The sequence below is a fragment of the Aptenodytes patagonicus genome, chromosome 2 (assembly GCF_965638725.1).
Source record: "Aptenodytes patagonicus chromosome 2, bAptPat1.pri.cur, whole genome shotgun sequence".
Taxonomy (NCBI): domain Eukaryota; kingdom Metazoa; phylum Chordata; class Aves; order Sphenisciformes; family Spheniscidae; genus Aptenodytes; species Aptenodytes patagonicus.
In genome coordinates this window covers 170,414,218-170,432,931 of record NC_134950.1, presented here as the reverse complement: position 1 = coordinate 170,432,931, position 18,714 = coordinate 170,414,218, and the positions used below count along the sequence as shown (strand labels likewise).

The following is an 18,714-nucleotide window of genomic DNA, read 5'->3' as shown; positions in this document are numbered from 1 at the left end:
TGTGCTTTCATTAACTCTGGCACTAGGCGTCTCTGCAGCTCCCCGAGTGAAGGTGTGTTAATATGAACTGACACCTCCTCAGGTGTTACACATAAACATACACATACACACACCGACTGGATTACAGACCTGTGCTCCTGCAGGGTTGCCTCCTCCCCAGCTGGCTGTATGACTCTTGTATTCCCTTTTGTTCCAGCTGAAAAAGGGGATAAAAGTCCTTTTCCTGGTCTTACATAAGGCCCAGTAGTTGTCCTGAGCCACAAACCTGGACATCTGAGACATCTCAGGCTGAGGAAGGAATTGAAAACAGGTCCTCTGCTCCTGCCTGGAAGCTGCAATCCCCACTCATCTTCAGGCTTTGAAAAATTAGGGGTGGGACTGAGATTCAGACTTAAACATAGATGTCTATAACATACACATTCACACTCATCGTTGGGTATCATTGCAGTGGATGGAGATTTAGGGCTCCAACCACTTGTCTGCATATACGGGCAGAATTTCTGACCCCGACTTCTCCCTGTACTCCTCTAGCATGGCAGATCATACCTGGAGGCAGTGAACTGCCACTGTTCATGCTCTTAGTAAATATTTCTGTGGTTGTGAACATCTTTCCCATCCTTGCTGTCAAGTCTTACGCCACCCCTTCAGTAGTTCTGGTGCTTTGGGGGCCTTTTATGAGCTGACTGACCTCATTAACACAGCAGAACATGCTCTTCATTTTGCTGGGTTCATTTTCTACCAGGCTGGGTTGGGTAGGAGAGGAGAGAGGGGAAAGGAAAGGTGGGACAAATGAGAAATGTCTTTGCAGCGGTAGATCAGCGCTCTGTCTGTGTTGAAACCGCGGGGTGAATAGAAAGCAGCTGGATTAATATAAATCTAACTCATGGGGCCTGAGCTGAATAAACTACTGGACATAACTTCCTCCTTGCCCCATGGAGCAGACAAAGCCATGCTAGTGTATATACTCAGAGATGGTGTATGCAGCAGAGACAGCAGGTAGAGCTTTAGTCATCACAATAGCTTGCAAACTATCCCCCATTAGCTTTTTAGCTAAATACCCCATGGCTGTTAATCTTAAGGCATAAATTGCTGAGATATTTCCAAAACACACTAGAAGAAAAGCTGCCCCTGATGAAACTAGTCTTCAAAATTTTCCAGGAGGTGAGAGAAATAGCAGCCACATAAAAGTGTAGCAAAATCCCTGGTTTCAAAACTGCTCAAGGAGAGAGCAAAGACATGAATGCATTCAGCCCTGCTCCCCTGAGACCCTGAGTTTCTGCTGCAACATGCTGAGCATCTTCACATCCCCTTCGTCCCAGTGGGCTCTTGTCATCTGCTGCCTTTCCTGAAGGGATGATGAGCTGAGGACCGCTACTGCCTACAGCAGCGCAGATGCAGCTTGCTGTTTTTATTCTGTGCACATCCTCCTACAGCTTGATTTATATGTCTTTCATCAGAAAAGAGGAAAAGGTGGATAAATCTTCGGGGAGATATGCAGTTCTTTGTATTTCCTTCAGCAGTCCAGAGAAAGAGGCATCTGGGAAGGAAGGAAAGCTTTCTCCCATGTGTCCAAGCCACTTCTCAGAAACCACATGACCTATGAGTTAGAAAACTCCATTCTTTGGGTTTTAGCATCCAGAATTTACTTAATCCCTAAAATTACCCACATGCAAATCCTATTGAGGAGGAGATGAGTGCTAGTAAATACGTATCAAACTCCTTAAGGTCCTCAAGAAGAACAAATTTTAAACAAATCATTTTCTCCCATGAGTTTAGATCTTCATCTCTGCATTTCCATGCTTATCCAGAGTCCTGATTCTCACTCCAGGTTGCAGTTTGGTTCCAGCTATTGTTATCATGCAGCTCTGCACAGTGCATTTTATTTACAAGATACTGTCTAGCCAAATGGCCAGGTTTTCCTTTGGTGGACAAAAGAACAGTGACTCGGTCTTCAAAAGGTAATAAATCCATACGTCCAGTGGCACTCAACAGCCTGTGTATGTGGCGACAGCATGTCCTATCTGCTCCCAGTGCTCTACTCACAGGAATTTGACAGTGTCCTCCCTGAAAGGCTGCCAGCACTGTCTTTTAGCAAGGTCACTTCTTCTTTGCCGGGGCTTTGGCATTCCCACCAGCCTTGCCATTAGTTTTGGTGCTTCCTCCTGATTTTACCGCTTCGCCTTCTTTTTCACCTTTCTTCCCACCATCTTGCTTCTTGTCAGTAGTGTCCTTTTCCCCCTTTCCCCCCTTTCCCCCCTTTTCTCCCTTTTCTCCCTTTTCTCCCTTTTCTCCTTCTTTCTTTTTGGCCCCATCCTTCCCTTCTTTCTTGGATCCTTCTTTCTGGTCCTTTTCACCATCCTTCTTCTTGGACCCTTTGGATCCATCTTTCTTACCCTGAGCCTTGTCCACTTCTCCAGATACAGTGGGAACTTCTTTTTTTTCTTCTGCAGCCTGAGCTGTATGCAAGGATGGAAAAAGAAAACAGGAAAGCAGTTAACTTGGGTTGACACTAGCCAGGGAGAGGGCAAAACTCCTGCTCCCCGCTGGCAAATCCTGGACAAAGGGAAAATACTTCTACTGGGGCTTTGTCCGTACAGCTGCTTTCCTCACTGACTACCAGCTTTTCACGTCTTTGTTTTGAGAAGATAGACAAATGGGATAAAGCAGAACTGGTAATTTCAAGAGCTGAGTTGTGGATGTATTAGAGGAAATGGCTCCTGTTGGTAGGAACTGATCCATGAACATTATAAGGACGGGCCATAAGCATTTCCCAACAATGACATTCAGTGTGGAGTCATCTCCTTCCACAAGAAGGAACAGAAACATCTCCCATGCAGTTCAGTACAGACCTGGCTTGGGTTTGGGTTTGTGGTTGGTTGGCTTTTCTAATTCTTTGTTTTCCTGTACGGGGTATGTCTCCTGCAGCTGAGAGTGGACAGTAGGGATTCTGCTGGGGATCTTTGCTCTCAGAAACAGACAAGCAGAAGATGGCTTGCCCAGCACAGGCCTACACATTAGGCTTAGCTTATGTCCTGTCCACATCCAGTCACCGTGGAACCGGCTTCCTACCTGTACCACTGTAAATAATGGCAGCAACATACCATGGGCATATAGCAATTAACTCTAGTGCATAGTAAGCTCTGTTTTGGTACAGAGCTTTGGTCTGTTTTAACACACAAACCATATTAGTTACAGGAAACTTATAATATCTTTACTTATGAAATATTTTTACTTAGGAATATCTTGGATTGAGTGCCCACATTTCAGGTGAGAAGACTCGTAAGTATTACACTGGCTCTGCAGACTTTAATTATTCTGACAAAGGATTTGGTAGAAGAAAACTTTTCCTCATCTTTCTTATTTTTCTTCTACTATAAGTGGTTCATTTTCTCAAAAGTATTTCTGACCTCAGACCTTGATGCACTGAACTCTCATCTCAAGCTGCAACTTGACACTTAAACACAGATCATATTTCATATATTTCTTATGGAAAGTTTTTCCTTTGCTCAAGACCAGCAGAGTATAAAGTTTTGCAAAAACAAGTGAAAATGTGTTAAGTTTCCCATGACCTCCTTCTCTGAAAATCCCCAATATAGGACTCAGAAATGTAAATAGATAACCATGTTAACACAACTTAATAATTAAAATCAGCCAAGATGTAGCAATGTCCTGGGAGTGACCTCAGCAAACGGAGGATGATCAGTCACCGTTTAGCTTTCTTCAGCTGGCACCTAGGCTAAGTCAAATTATTTCACGTTTGTCACAGGCTAAGGAAGGATGACAGTGAACTGGCTTAGGAGGTAATTTGGTACGGGCCTTTGGTGAGATGTCTCAACCCTTACCATTGGGCTCCAATCTGTCTAAGTAGCCCCAGGTCTCCCATTGCTATGGATGTCTGTAGTGTCACTTTCAAATTGCAGCAATGTATTACAGGTGCGAACCAAACCTGAATCTGTTGCGTTTACCGAAAATATTGCTTCAGTGTGCACACTAAAATGAAATATCATCCTTTGACCTTGGGAACCGGCAATTCATTTGTACATACCAATGGGAGTAGAACAATACAGACTCTTTCTTACAACCACAGGGGAAATCCTGACATTTCATATAAAAAAAAAGGAGAGGGAAGAATAAAAAAAACCCTAAACCCCACATTGTCTGCTTCCTGGAAAAATATGGTAGGAACCAGGTGAACTCCCAAAAATGTCAGCTGGAGCAGCCTCAGACCAGAATACTTGAAGATCTCCCAGGCAATGGACCCAGACTGTACCTCTCCACCTAAAGCAAAGGCCAAGTCCTTCTTGTACTTATCCCACAGACTGGGAAACAGAGCACAAATGAATCAATTTGTATATAACATTTTATACACTGAACCCTAAAGTACATTTTATTTATGTCCAGTAAAAGGACTTGCCATATACGACACTCAAAAAAGTGCATGGAGGGCCATTTGGCAGTTAGAATATTCCATCATAGTAAATGTGAAGTAGGGTAAAATAATGCCAAGAAATGAGAGTATTTAAGCATTGTAATATATTCATGATTAACAGCATTTGACACTTACAGAAATCTTTAAAGCATTTAATGGCCACTCAGTAATTAAAATCACTCAAGTCATCTCCCTGGCCTTGACTGGGTCTACCAGGGGTTGTCACAGTATAGGTATATAAATAGTTGACACATACATTATATTTCATGAGTGCATAAATCAAGGTGAGTTGCCAAATGTCAGTAGGGCGACATGGCAGAGCATCACGCTCTGTACAGATGAAAATAGCAGCACAGAGATGAAGCCCGAAGGTTTGCATACTTTCCATTGCAATGCCTAAATCATGTAGTGAAACTTTTTTGGGGACAGGATGCACACTAATCTCTAAGGAGGGCAAACCAGCGGCTTTGATCACACATAGCTTTTGCATCTAACACTTCAGGCACTGACAGCTGAGTCAGTCCTTTTGGGTCCCCAAGATTGGAGACATACAGGTATTTTTAAGGCACAGTTTACCTCTTCCACTTTAGCACCTCCCCTACCATGACAGGAATCACGTCCTTTTTATTTTCCACCGTGGATAATGGGATAAAGTTGAGACAACTAGTGCTGATGCAGACTTCTCTATAGACGTGGGTAACGTACTTGTGGTTAGATGACTCCCACCCCAGTACCAGTTCCTTCAGGGCAACTTGGGCAGATTTATATCCGACCCCAGAGGACTAGGAGCTTCAGAGCACATGTATTCACGAGCCATTACCAGACATCAGCAGCCACTCAGCAATATGTTATCCACCAGCCTCCTGTGGTGGATCCAGACCTCCTCCTGCACAGTCCCAGGACCATAATTCTGGGATTCTCAAAAGGTCAAAGCGTGGTCAACTATTCAACTGACACATTTAACTGGATAAATTTTAGGTAGTTTTTATGGTGCAGCTGACTTCCCATAAATTGCTTTCTTGTGGTAATTTATTCAGGAGTTCATGCTGCAATAATTTACCATGGTCTGATTAAATCTACACCAAAATAGCCAGTCTTTGGATGGAGTACATGTACATGTTTGTGGGATGTAAAGGCTGCTCACAGGAGATCACAATTTATTAGCGTTCTGGGGTGAAGCGGCCATTCTGCTGCCCAAATACCCTTTCTGTCTCTTCTGGATATTCTCATCCTTAATTTATTGGTTTTCCAGAAGTAACAGCTAGGCAGGAAGAGGATGCAGCAGCAAATGAGTGAATTTGGCTTTCTGCTATCTACAGGCATGATCCTTCACACCCTCTGGGATCTACTGATAGCTGGTCCTTACAGAGTTAGAATTTGGTCTTTTGGACAGGAAATCGAAGGATACAATACTAAGCACATCCATGTGCGATTGCTCATACTTGTAAGAGTGCATTAACTAGACTTTTGGATGACCTTTGACTTTAAAGTAGGTTAAGAGAATTTAACTGTAGGGACAAGGGCTTATTCATGCCAATTGGGTTCAGCTCCAGAGAGTGGTCTGGCCATCCTCAGTATATATAGTAGTACAGGCACAGTCAGATGTCTGAAGACCTCTGAAATACTGAGGTATGTGCAAGTTCCTACTGTTAAGCACTTAGTTCTGTATTTTGCTGGTGTAGGACTAAATTTCTACAATTATGTTATCTGCCTCTTTGGCCAGTTTCACGGACTGAAGCATCACTTTTTGAGTCAAGGAAACTCCCAGTTTCCATGTAGCTACAGACCCCAGGGCTTGCAGAGACACAGGAAAGAGAAAAAAAAAATTATAAAAAGTTATTGAGAAAACAGAGGTGAAACGCAGAAAGGGAACTGAGAAGCAAAGTGTCCAAGGTATGATGGATCTCATTAGAAAAGAGAAGCCATAGACAGACAGACAGGAAGGCAGTCCCCTAATTTCCTTGCAGGGTCATTTCATCTTCTTCTTTCACCACAGGCAAGGAGTTGAGAGGTCTGGACTGGACATGACCAGAGAGAGTTAGGAGAGTTTCAGTAGAGCCTAGGGTACAGAATCAGGAAAAATGAGTGAGAGGAGCGGAGACCAGTGACAGAAATACTCTTGGCCATCCAAATGGGGCAAGCCATTTATGGGTAATGCGAAACTCTAACAACTCTTTTTCTTCCTACTGACACCTCCCCCTCCCCCAATCCAGGAACTGGCCCTTTAAGATGAATCAGACTCTCTGGAAATTTTAAACATGAACTTCAAAGGAATGACCCTGACTTGTACCAATGGAGAAACTGTCCCTTTCATCTAAATGGCCATGCCTGCTGCCACAAATGCTGCAGGTTTAGTGCACGCGAATGGGAAGTGTTTACCAAGTCATGGCAATATCTTAATGGTCGTGCCCAAGGAGCCACACTGATTTACACTAAGGGAGGACCTAGCCCTTTGCATTCATGCATACAGAAAGCCCCAAAAGAAGAGATGGGTCGCATGTGTAGGTGTGGGCGTGGGAAGTACCTCCAGGGATCTCTGTCAGCTCGTTGAGCGGTGGCACAGTCTCCAGTTTGTCTGCATATGTCTTGGCTGCTTGCCGTTGAGCATATCGTGCCTCAATCTCTTTCCTTGTCCGGGGAATCCGGCACTTGAAGATACAGCAGAGCGTGATAACTGGGAAAAGAGAGAGGGAAGCAAGAGTATTAGTTTAGTCAGCAGATGTCTGTCTAGTACAGGCCGGCCCATTTACAGTGGGGAGACAGCAGGAAGAAGAATTAATTTCAGAAGAGTTTCTTCCTGTGGGAACATGTAGCCGTTTATATCAGTGGAAGTACCCGCCCGAGGGATATGGTCACACAGTCTAAAGCAATTGAGTTACCTGAAAATAAAGAAATACCACTCTTCAGCTGAGATATGTGTAAAGGACTGAGCGTGTCCTTCCCACCAAAGCCAATGTAAACCATTGCCTTAAACTATATATGCCACTGGTGTTTCTGAGCATCAGAGCATCAACAACTTAAATTCATTATCTCTTTGGAAATGAGAGCAGCAATTAAGATGTACTGTCGCCCTTCAACAGTGTGTTATTGCTAGAGGTTCCTGACAACACGTCTTAGCCATTCATTTCTGTGGTAGGTAGATGCTGGGGCTGTGGACCTCCAGCTGAATAAAGCAATGAGGAATTTGGCATGGAAACGCTGTAAACCCTTCAAAATAGATCCAGAACAAGAGCTCAATATATGCCTTAACTGACTTTCATCCAAATCCATTTAGCGCAAGCCAAGAATTGAACCCAGATCTCCTAACCTCCCCCATCATGCTCTTACTGTTCCATCACGCTTCTTTCCATGAGCTAGGCTTCTTTACATGTGTTAAGGATGCAGCTGATGCTTTTACTGCTAGTAAGAAATATTTTCCCTTCATGCTTAAACCTATACATTATTTCAGAATTTCCATCTGCAAATCTAATCATGATTCAGACAATTCATTGTAATGAAATCACTATTGGTTGGTTTCCTAGACTAGGAATTCACAGGCTTGAGCAGCTCATTGCTTCATCCATGTACCACTTCTGACAACAACAAAGCAGCAACTTCAGGGAAAAGATCAGTAAAACTCGGAAACAGGTAATCATAAAATTAGTTGGCCCATAGGTCATAAAAACATGTCAAGAAGCATGAGATCTCATGGACTCTCTGAACTTTTGAGTTGCTTTTTTGCGGGCATCTTTAAAATAGTTCGAGGGATTCTTCTGTTCTAAATAAAAGCTCAAATTTACAATCTACCTAAGTTCTTAACCTCATCTATATACCTTATGGAAAGGGTTCTGCAGGCAGGCAGAGCCTTGTGCTTGGAAAGAGGTTGTATGATCAGTTTTACATGCTGTGTCTCTTATTTTATCTGCAGTTCCCCTACGCTGCATCAAGGCTATGAGAAAGGAGCAAGCATCCAGCTTTCTGTACACTTCAAAAGTCAGATAATCTCCTCTGGCTTTGTATCACCATGAGCAATGTATTAGACCTTTGGGACTAATCCAAGGAAATGAGAGAAACAATCTGTATGTTTGGTTCCAACTGTGAGCATTTCTCATTCACCAGGAGTAAAACCATTTTGCAGACAGCCTTCACAACACATCACACAGACCATTTGCTGGTGTAAATTTTACTCTCTAAAAGTTTGTCCTGTACCTGTCCAGCCTCTCCTAAGTAAGGAGGGATCACGTTAACCAGGAACAAGCTCTGCATGACCTCTTCATATAGCAAAAGAGAAAAAGGAAAGTAGTAAACCACCTTTCTCAGTGTTTTGAGGTTGGTGTAAAGTTACCAAGGAAAGTGTAGCAGCTCCTCTATCCCTTTGCTGAATTTTGCTGCCAAAAATATCACTCCCCTTAAACAGCTTGCTGCGGAGGTGGTGTAGTGGAATCACATTCAGGGCCATCTAAATGTCACAACAGACGAGACACCTGAAGCTGAAGTGAATTGCCTAAAACAACGTGAAATTGTAATAACATGTAATTGGGGAAGCAATCAAGATGCTTTTATCCTTGCTCTTCCGTGAAGGTCAGCAACAAGCTGAGGGTAACCGAGCTTTTACTTGTCTTACAAAAGGAAAGCAAGGTGCCCATATGGTGTTATTGGCAGCACAACATTGGCAGCTCGCAGGTGGGTAACATACCACATTTGGAAAGCACACAGCTGGGTCTGCCCGGCTGTTCAGGGCAGCAGGATTTCACGTGCCACAGATACATCGCAACCAATGGATGGCACAGACCTTTTCAGGCTAGCAGACAAAAAAATAGCCAGTAGCTGGGCAAGGACTCAGGGCAAGGTCAGACTAGATGTAAGTATGCATTTTTAACAGTGACAGCAAGCAGGGAAACAATTTACTGGGGGGAATGGGGTACGTGCTTTTTCTCTAACCACTTTTAAATCAAGACCTATTGTTTTCCTAAAAGCACTCTGGAATTCAGCTAAGCCAGAAAATCCTCTACTCACACTTGAGAAAAATTTGCCAGGAAAATTAGCACCATATTTCCTGGAGATTGATAAATGATGAGACTGTCAGCTTCCAAGTAGAGCCCAAAGAGATCGGTCAATGCCCTTGAAAGTCAAGGACAAAACGCCTGCCAATATCACAGCAGTTGGCTTAGCCCTGCAGGAAGGAGTAGGGCTTGTCGTATCTCTCACAGTTCTACTTCTTTTAAATTACTAAGGACAAAAACGGTAGTTGCTACATGACAATCATGAGCTGGGCTCTCTGTTTAACTTTCTAATGGAGATAAAGCGTTACACTGAGGTACTGGGGACCTGTGTTGTCTTGGGATGTGAAAAGATTCATAACCAGCCACTGGAGCAAGAGGCTTATGTGAAAATAATACAGTACTATACCTATCTCCATCCCTCTTGCAAGCCGTGCTTAGTGTGAGGCTCAAGCCATGCAGGGGGCTAAGTATTGGACCGAATGCCATTGTCTTTTTAAAAGAATAGGCCAGTGAATAAGATTTTGGTACAGGAGCTTTAGGACACTGCAACTGATGCCAGGAATGATCATTTCATTGCTAGTGGGAAGTTATTGCCTGTTGGATATCTTTGCTTTTCCCTCCAGGTCAGACACAGGAGACAAGAGTGGGTGGAATTTATCTGCTCTGGTTTATGTGTCCCAAAGCTAGAGATTATGGTCTCAGACAGGCTCCTTTTATCACTGGTGGAGAGAAAGAAGCATCTCTACAGGGTGGTTAATCTCATCTTAAAACAGAAATTTAAAGTATGCCAGATAAACCATTCTCTGCAGCTGCCTCTCTCCCCATTAACTACAAAAAGAGCTTGGAGTGACCAGTCTGACACAGGACCGTGGAAAAGTTGCGACCCCCTGGAGTGAGAGCCAGAGGCTGGACAATGTGCCCTGGGGCTTCCCAAATGACATCACAGATCTACCTTTAGGTGTGTGAACTGTTCCCTCAGTTAGAAGAGGTGAATCTCATCCTTTGGAACTTAAGAGTGAAACGCTTATTGCATATTAGAAGTTTGGAGCGATCTTAGCATCATTTCTGTTGTGCCTGGAAGATATTTTAAGTCTTTTCCTGCTTCAAACCGGTGAGATTATATTTGCTCCACTGATAATTTATCCATCAAGTGAACCAGAAAGCAATGTAACCTGTAGTGTTTCCTGGGCCTTTGCCGATGCCGAGGTTAACATTATTTTCCACTGGAAGAGCAGAGATTCTTTCGTTCTGAAGACAACGTGGGAAACTGAACGTGCCTGTAAGGGTTCTGAGAGCATCCTCACCATCATTACCCTTTCTGAGGTTTGGCTGCTTGGGTTCAGGACCAGATGAGAAGTAAAACAGCTGGTGGCCTTCAAAGGAGGAGTTAGAAGAAGCCTCAGTGGAGCTTTGCCTTTTCTTCACTTAGAGTGACTCTTAAGCCGATGCTCTCGTGCCTGGCCCCCACCGGAGGTCCGCTGCAGTGGATGTTGTAGCTGTGCCCATGCCTGGTCATGTGTCCCACTGACCCAGACCCTGACCCATGGACATGACTTTCTGGCTTCACCTCAGACCTGCTTCATCACCACCGACTTGGCTGTGTCTGACACCAGTTACACTTAGCCATCATGTAAGGATGGTCGGTAATGACGATTGCTGTCTAAAAATATCCATTCCTATAAGATAACAGATCAAGAATTGGACTGTACTCTCTTCCATGAGAGTTAAACATCAAAGCAATACTCTCACAAACGCTTCGCATGTGACATGGCATCAGCTGAGCATGGTAACTGATAGGCCTGTGTTCTCAGGGTAGAAGAATTACAACATTAAAAACCCCCAACATGAAAAACCTCCATGAGGCTTATATGTAGAATGAAAGTAGCTTAAACAAAAAGTTTTTGTTTGGGATATGAATATGTGCAGGAATATTAATTGCAACTCAGTTGGATAGTGATAACTTGATCACTTTTGATTCTGGGACCATAGGATGAAGTATTTGGGGGGACCATTTAGCTTGGATGTAACTTGAGAATTTGTTACTATGCTTTTCTTCTGGCAGGTAGATGACCTGACTTCGAGCCTTGAATGTCTGTTTTATATGAAACATTCACCAATTCTCTTATTCCCCAGGTGAATGCTTTAATCACACTGCTATCAAGCAATATTTAGTCCCTTTTTTTCATGCCGTGGGTCTCCTTTTCCTTTCCAGGATTTCAGCTTTCATTTTAATTGTTGAGAAGTCTTCTAAAATGCAGCCTGAGTAAACTATCGCCTGTCTGATGCTACGGTGAGCTTACAGCAATCTCCGTAAGATGTATCAGTGCCCCATTAGCACCATGGTAGGTCCATGAAAATATTCACCATCAAGGCTTGCAATGGTGACTTTATTCGTGGTTTCTCTGCTATCAAACTACATAAAGCAGAAGAAGAAACATCCTGTGTGACAAAATGCAGTGGAGTCATTTTCAATTCTCTCCGTTTTCTCAGCTTTTCTGTATTAATAATATACGGCCTTGTGATACTGTGATAATGAGCATTTTCCATTAACTGCCCAATTAAAATACAAGCTTTTTCTTTTTCAATAACGTGCTGTGGATTGCTTTGCTGTTTGGCTTCTAAAAATCATTTTCTCACTTTTTTTTTTTTTTTTTCATTTTCAGTTACCTGACATAGACGGTTGAATTCAGCCACTTATTCTGAAGGAACATTTCTGTTTTAAATTAAAAAGTCAGGTCTGATCCTGCACATGGTGGTGTCTTTCCACACTGAAGCTTCAAGCTGACAACGTATCAAATCATTTTTCATTGCTTCTGCCAGGCTGATCATGTGAAATGTAATTTTTCAAGAAGGAAACAAATACTTGGTGGTCCTTTATGAAATGGGTATTTTTAAGGAGTCAACTTTTTGCTATTTATGATGACAAAAGAGGTATTGTAAATGATATATTGTCATTCTTCAGCATATACTAAAAGACGCTGACTTGGGAAATAATGAGGACTCTGAGGCTTGTTGCTTTCTGGATTTTTAGCATGTTTTCATTATTTTTACAGGGGGCAATGTCTTCCTAATATACATATCCAATACTATTCAGGTTGGAGGAGCTGAGAAACAGCCCCAAAAAACTATCATCTGAAGTACAGTAGCAGAGCAAATGTTAAACACACAATTTCTACCATAAATAACTAGATGCTTGTGACTAAATAAGGGCTGTGTGTTTACTCCCACTGGCTTAAACTAAAATATTTTGTTTTGTAATTGAAGCAAGCTAAGAGCACATGCAAAAGACCGTGAAAGAAGCTCTATTGGCTTAAACTAAATATCCGTGTGGCCAAGTTACCCTGTTCATGGTCTCTTTTTTCTTTTCACTTAAGTGAATTTAGCTCATCACCAGTAACACAGTTGCTTCTAGTTTAGCTGGGCAGTAAATTTAAAAAAAAAAAAAAAAAAACAAAAAGAAGAAGAAAAGAAACGAGTTGGTTCTCCTAGGAGCTGGGAAAGATGTAAATGAAATATCTTCTCCAGAGACTGCTTGGTGTAATATTTCGGCAGAGCTATAATTGAGAACTGAACAGTTTTATAAATTGAATGGAAATTGGCTGCAATACACAGTAGGTTTGTTCTTTTTGAAGCTGAAAAAATACAGGCTGCCAATGAAGCATTTAATTAACATTTAGCAAAGTAGCCCGTGCTGCTCTGAGTTAATTAGGCAGCCATTCCGTTGTTAATAATGCAAGCAATTAATGCAGATGTATTCAATGGCAAGTTAACTGCAGCACTTGTGTTTAAATGCTCTTTGAGAAGCCTGGGGAGTTGCTTACTGTACGTCTCCAATGATGCTTTAAGGAAAGAGTTGGCTTCTTTTGGCTGTTCAAGCTGCTCATGGCAGTGTTAATAACTGGCTAATTGCGGTCACGCAATGGTCAGTGAGGGCTACTAAACTCTTAAGAAAATTAGTTAGTGCTTGGGTGGCTGCTTGTAGGACTGGTCCACCCCGAGTGCTCAGATGCTGAGACGATGCTGCTGCTGGTGCCTGAACCACCTCATTTAAAGATGCTGCTGCTGCTACCAGAGCTACTGCTGACATACTGGTGCCTCAGAAGAGGTCCCTGTGCTGGGCTCCAGAAGAAGGAGGGTTTCCCTCTAAAGGGCGTGCGACCATCTACAGGGCACGTAACCACATCCTGGCTGTGGCTCAGGCTTGGGATCAGGTTGCGGCAATGGGGACTCGGGATCTGTTTTCTTCCGGAAAACAGAGAGACATAGATGGTAAAAAGGTCAGATTTGAAGTCAGGTTGGAGATTAATTAGATGCCCTCTCAAGATCCTTCTCAGTCCTGTATTTTATCCCACTCTATGGCTGTTCTTTCAATGGAAATCTAGTACTTGGATTAACGTACTAATTTCCTAGAAAGCAAAGGCAGGAGCCAAAGAATGAAGAGATCTAGACTGTAGTCCCAATAGTTGTGTCAATATGACTTCAAGCAAAACATGTTTTTAAATATGTCCACCTGTGTAAAACGCCCTGAGGGGTCAGGGCCGCTCCAATATTTGCTCAGCCGACAAGCTTAACTACACCTCTAGACGAGATATTTTCCTGGTGTCTGGAAATGAGGGTCTGACCTCTCTGCACATCACAGGTTACTGTGTTTAATTACTGCCTGAGTGAAATAACTTCTGTGGATTGAATCCCACCTTAATCTGGGGAGAGCTATGAAGGGATGGAGAGTGTGGTAGTGTTTAATCATCCTCCCTGCCACATTTATTTCTCAAATTCTCATTTGAATTGACCTGGTTTTAATTTCCAGACTCTGCTTTTGCCTCTCTCCACTAGACTGAAAAGACCTTTAATGCTTTTTTTTTTTTTCCTTTCCTTCTTTCTGAAGTGCTTCAATGTTGCAATCAAGTGGCCTTTTGATCTTCTTTCCGACAAGCTAGACAAAGTGCATTCAGTGAGACTCTTGTTTGAAGACCTTTCTCCAGGCATCGAACAGAGGTGAGGATTTTTGTGTTTGGTTTTTTTTTCCTGCAAGCCTTTTTTTTTTTTCCTTCAGTATTTGTTTTCATACATAGGCACAAGCTCTCACAAGAACAGTATACAGAGGTCAACAAACCTTCCTACCTCTTGCTAACCCACGCTAATACATTCAAATAACTCCCTACTGCAGCATTATCCTGAACTGCGTTGATTAACTGATTGCTTTGCTCTCATAATAGTTACTAAATTTCACTAATTATCATTTAGTCACTGAATGTTTGTTTGCTCTGTAGATGAGGTCTATATTCCTTTCTCTCAACCATAGATCCTTGCTTCTGCTGTCATTCACTGCATTTAGTTTGAACGGATTCAGCCAACCCCCCTCACGGCTCCTTCCACCTCTTTTGTTTGTTTGATTTTAATCCCGTCTACTGGCAAGGAAGACAGCTTTAACAGCAGCCACTTAATGACAGGGGTCATCTCATCCTTAGGTAGACATCTAAAGCAAACAGACTAATTATTCCCACTTGTTCTCTCACCTGGTCACTCTAGATGCCTGATCTGAAGGCATCTCTAGATAGGTGAGATGAATCATCGTGACAAAGTCCATATTAGATGTTCTGGCTGGCAATCTGAGCTATTAACACAAGCCCTAATTAAAAAAAAAGCTCCTGATTGCTTATGTTTTCTGTGTCTTTCTTGGGGTCTTTTATGCCTGGTGCAATAGCTCCTGAGGCTAGGGTGGAGCTCTCTAACCTTCTTTCCCCACCATCCCACCTTAAAGGCTGGGAGCAGGGGTGGAATTTACCATCCCAGGGGGCAAGAGATTTGGGACTGAACCCTCTCCATTGCCTCCATGCAAGGAGAGGAGCTGTCACAAGGAGGAGCCAACACTGCAGCTGTGTGAGGCAACATCTGAGGATGATTGTTTCATCTAACAAGGAGAAATACCTTTTGTCAGGCATTTATTCAAAATAAGCTGGGTCTGTCTTTTCTGTCGAACCAGAGCTAGCAACAAAACCCAGGATCCCAACACCCACAGTTAATCTTGTGGCTTGGGAAGATCAAAACCAGAGTTGGATCTAGTCTGTGCAGCTCAGACCTGTCTACCCCCAGACCTCATGTAGTCCCGTGGATACCCACAGATTTCAAATCATAATTAATTGCAAGCAACATATGGCTGCTACCTACATTCATTTACACCAGCTGAGAAGTAGGGATATGGGCTGTTATTTACCCTGCCCTGGGAATCTGCAAAATCCCTTTTGTTTGGTGTTGGATTTTGTGCGAGATGGTGGCTTGTGCCTGTTCTCCACAATGGGTGGAGAAAATGCACAGGGTGGGTCAGGCACGAAATTGCACCTGAAGAGCAAACGAGAATCAAAATTATATGGTCTATTGAAATAACAATAGTAATAATAAATCAGAACATGAAGAGTTAACCAAGTGGGTTTGCCCAGGAAGGCCGCAAATCTGACTTTCACTTTCAGATCCATAAAGCCATACACAAGTGATACTCGCTTGTCCCAAGCAAATCTCAAGCACACCTGTACCTCGTGCACTGTGCCATACAGCACTGCAGCCTCTCCTCACAGTCCCCATCTCTGATGCCAGAGTCCACCTGTGCACAAATCTGCACTCTGTCACCCCATTGCCTTGACCATGGACGGTCATCGAGTGGGAGGGTGTCGTGGGAAGATGAAGAAGCAGGTTAGGCTTCCAGCTGGTGGGGACACCCACACAGAGGAGCTGTTTCGGAGCCCCACCATGGTCCAACACCCCAGTTCTTCCTCTGGCAGACTCCAGACACAGCCCCCTCTATGTGCCCTGATAACTGTCACGTTTAAGAGACGCCAGCCTCAGGCAACGGCATCTCCGATGCTTTTTAGCTGATAGGGATAACAACTAATTTTGTAGTAGCCTTGGGCGTGTGTGTGAACATGCACAATGGAAGTTTAAGATAACACTATTGTACAGAACAAGAGCAGCATAGGTTCTTTGTCATCAAAATAATCAGGAAGAAAATATTCACTTATTATTAATTGGAGTACATAAAAAATTGTCCTTCCTCTGTAAAAGACACTTAACTTTCTCTTAAGCACCCTGTTTTGTGCTCAGCTTGAGCTACGTATGCTGGTGCCAATAAGCGTGGGGGCTTGGGCTATTTTGTAGGCACGCAAGTGCAGGACAGCTCTAAAACAGAAGGAAATGTCTTATGTGTGATAAGAGGTTTCCATGTGAGAACTTGGGCTGAGGGCAAAAGAGGGGCTCAACCTACTGTCTCCATGTAAGAGCCATCCCTTGTCCCAAGTGATGTTTTCTGTGATAAAGGACAGTACTCCTCCCCTCGCATCCACCTCTGCGCACGCTATTCTGTGCGCCCTGATGAGTGTTTCTTGTGTGCTGGGCTGCTGGTGATGCAGTCGTTGATGATAGATGCTAAAGCCTCTGTCAGAAAGCACCATGTGAAGCATCCCTGAGCCAGCCTAAATTATCTGTGCCTCACTGGAAATTCTGCATATTAATGGAAACATCTGGGTAGTTTTGCTATCCAAAAAGTAATGATTATTTAATAGTGTAAATCTTTTGCCTGGCATTTATATTTCAACACCCACAGCAAGTTGGTAAATAAAACCTCTAACACTTCAAACTAAACTGCACTCGGTTAATTGCATTCAAGATGTTTAACAGCTTTGTTGGTGCTCGTTAAATAATACTTGATTCCCAGGAACACGTTTGTTCAGCGTGAGCCTCCCTTGTACTCTCACACTATTTTATACTCCTCTTGAACTTTTGACAGGTTCATGGGAAAGACTCCCAGATAAGGGAGATAAGCAAAGGCTGTGCATTTGTGACTCCCAAGCATCGCTCCTGATGACAGACCTGCTTCTTCAAGCTTTCATATCTGTGGTTATATGTCAGGAGAAAAATTGCTGATGTTCGTGTCTGGGGCTACATGTTACTATTTGACTGGCATGGGTGAGAGTGGGAAAGCATCGCTGGTAGGTCTTGCAGAAGGACACAAAGATAGGGAAAAAGAGATCAGAACTGAGCCTCCCACTTTTGCAATCAGCTTCTGCTTTAGCTCACTACTTTGTCACTCCTCGTCCAGGTAAGCCCTACTTCCCGATAGTACTAGACCTGGTGTGGACTACGTATAAGGACATGCAGTGAGCAAACTTGTTTCCATAGCCCCAGAGCTGTTCTGGTGCCACTAAAACACCAGCACGAAATAATACCAATGAATTAAAGGTCCGCCACTCATGGACACAAGGTGGTCTGAAGTCCACCACCAGCTTAGGCAGCTCAGCAGTTCCCTGGCATGATAACTAGGTACCATCCAAAGCCAGCTTGGTCTTCAGTTTGAGTTGAGCACAAGGCACGAGCTCCTGCCTGGAACACTGCTGTGGGATGCAGTAACGGCTCTCCTGCAACCCCACCCCACGTGGGAACCTCCTGTTACAGTTCCATCCTACCTTCTCCTTCACTTTCTCCATCCAACAAAGTTCAGATTCAAAGCAGGATGATAAGGTAAGGGGTCTCTCCCTGCCTGTGGTACCTGAAATACATCTGGTTGATGCTCTACATCAAGCTGGCGTGATACAGAAGAAGGAGAATGCCGGGCAGGAGCTGAAAGGCATTCCTTCCTCTTCACAGCACTGTCCCTACTCCCATCACCCTCTTCGTGCCCTCTCCCCTCTATTCATGCCCTTCACTCCAGAGGGATATGCCAGCAGGGATGTCAAGGCATTTTGCCCTGCATCCAGAACCAGTTGTTGGATTGTGTCTGCAGAAATCAGTGGGGCGTTACTCAGAGCTGCTGCCTGCCTCCTCCCTGGTGGGCTGCAGGTCAGACCTGGGGGTGTACATAAACAAGGAAATCAGCAGACCTTGAAACCAAAGTAACATCCAGCGAGGAAAATAAACAGCCCACAGGGCTGCTTAAAAATGTTGATGGTGGTTGTGATGCCAAAGAAAAGGGTGAGTCAATGGAGAGAGCACATTGGGCAAGCGCTGGGCCAGCTGCTGGCTCTCCCAGGGATGGATAAGGACCACCCCCTCCTCCATCGCAGCACTGCAGTTTGCAAAGGACAATACTTTTAGTGCAAAGTCCTCAGTCTTTGTGGATGAAACAGGCTGTGCAAGATTCCAAGGTTATGACTCAATCCCAGCCTATCAGGACCTCAGTTCCCCATTTACAGCTTTCACAGGACAAAAAAAAAGAAAAAGCCAGAAGAAGAAATCATATAGCAGTACTCCTGAGTGAATCAAATCCTTCTGACAGCTAATCTCAGTTGTCTGTTGTTGTCTCATCAAAGTCTTTCC

The 18,714-nt window shown here is 43.6% G+C and overlaps 1 protein-coding gene across 1 annotated transcript in view; it reads right to left on the bottom strand.

Annotated features, from left to right (window-relative positions):
- Positions 1 to 2,097: 2,097 nt before the first annotated feature.
- Positions 2,098 to 18,714, bottom strand: part of TMIE (transmembrane inner ear) — a 41,325-nt gene continuing 24,708 nt past the window's right edge. The window contains exons 4-5 of the mRNA XM_076332127.1: positions 6,954 to 7,103; positions 2,098 to 2,456 (exon numbers count right to left, since the gene is read on the bottom strand). Of these exons, the coding sequence (XP_076188242.1) occupies positions 2,098 to 2,456; positions 6,954 to 7,103 (509 nt within the window). The remainder of the gene's footprint in view (positions 2,457 to 6,953; positions 7,104 to 18,714) is intronic.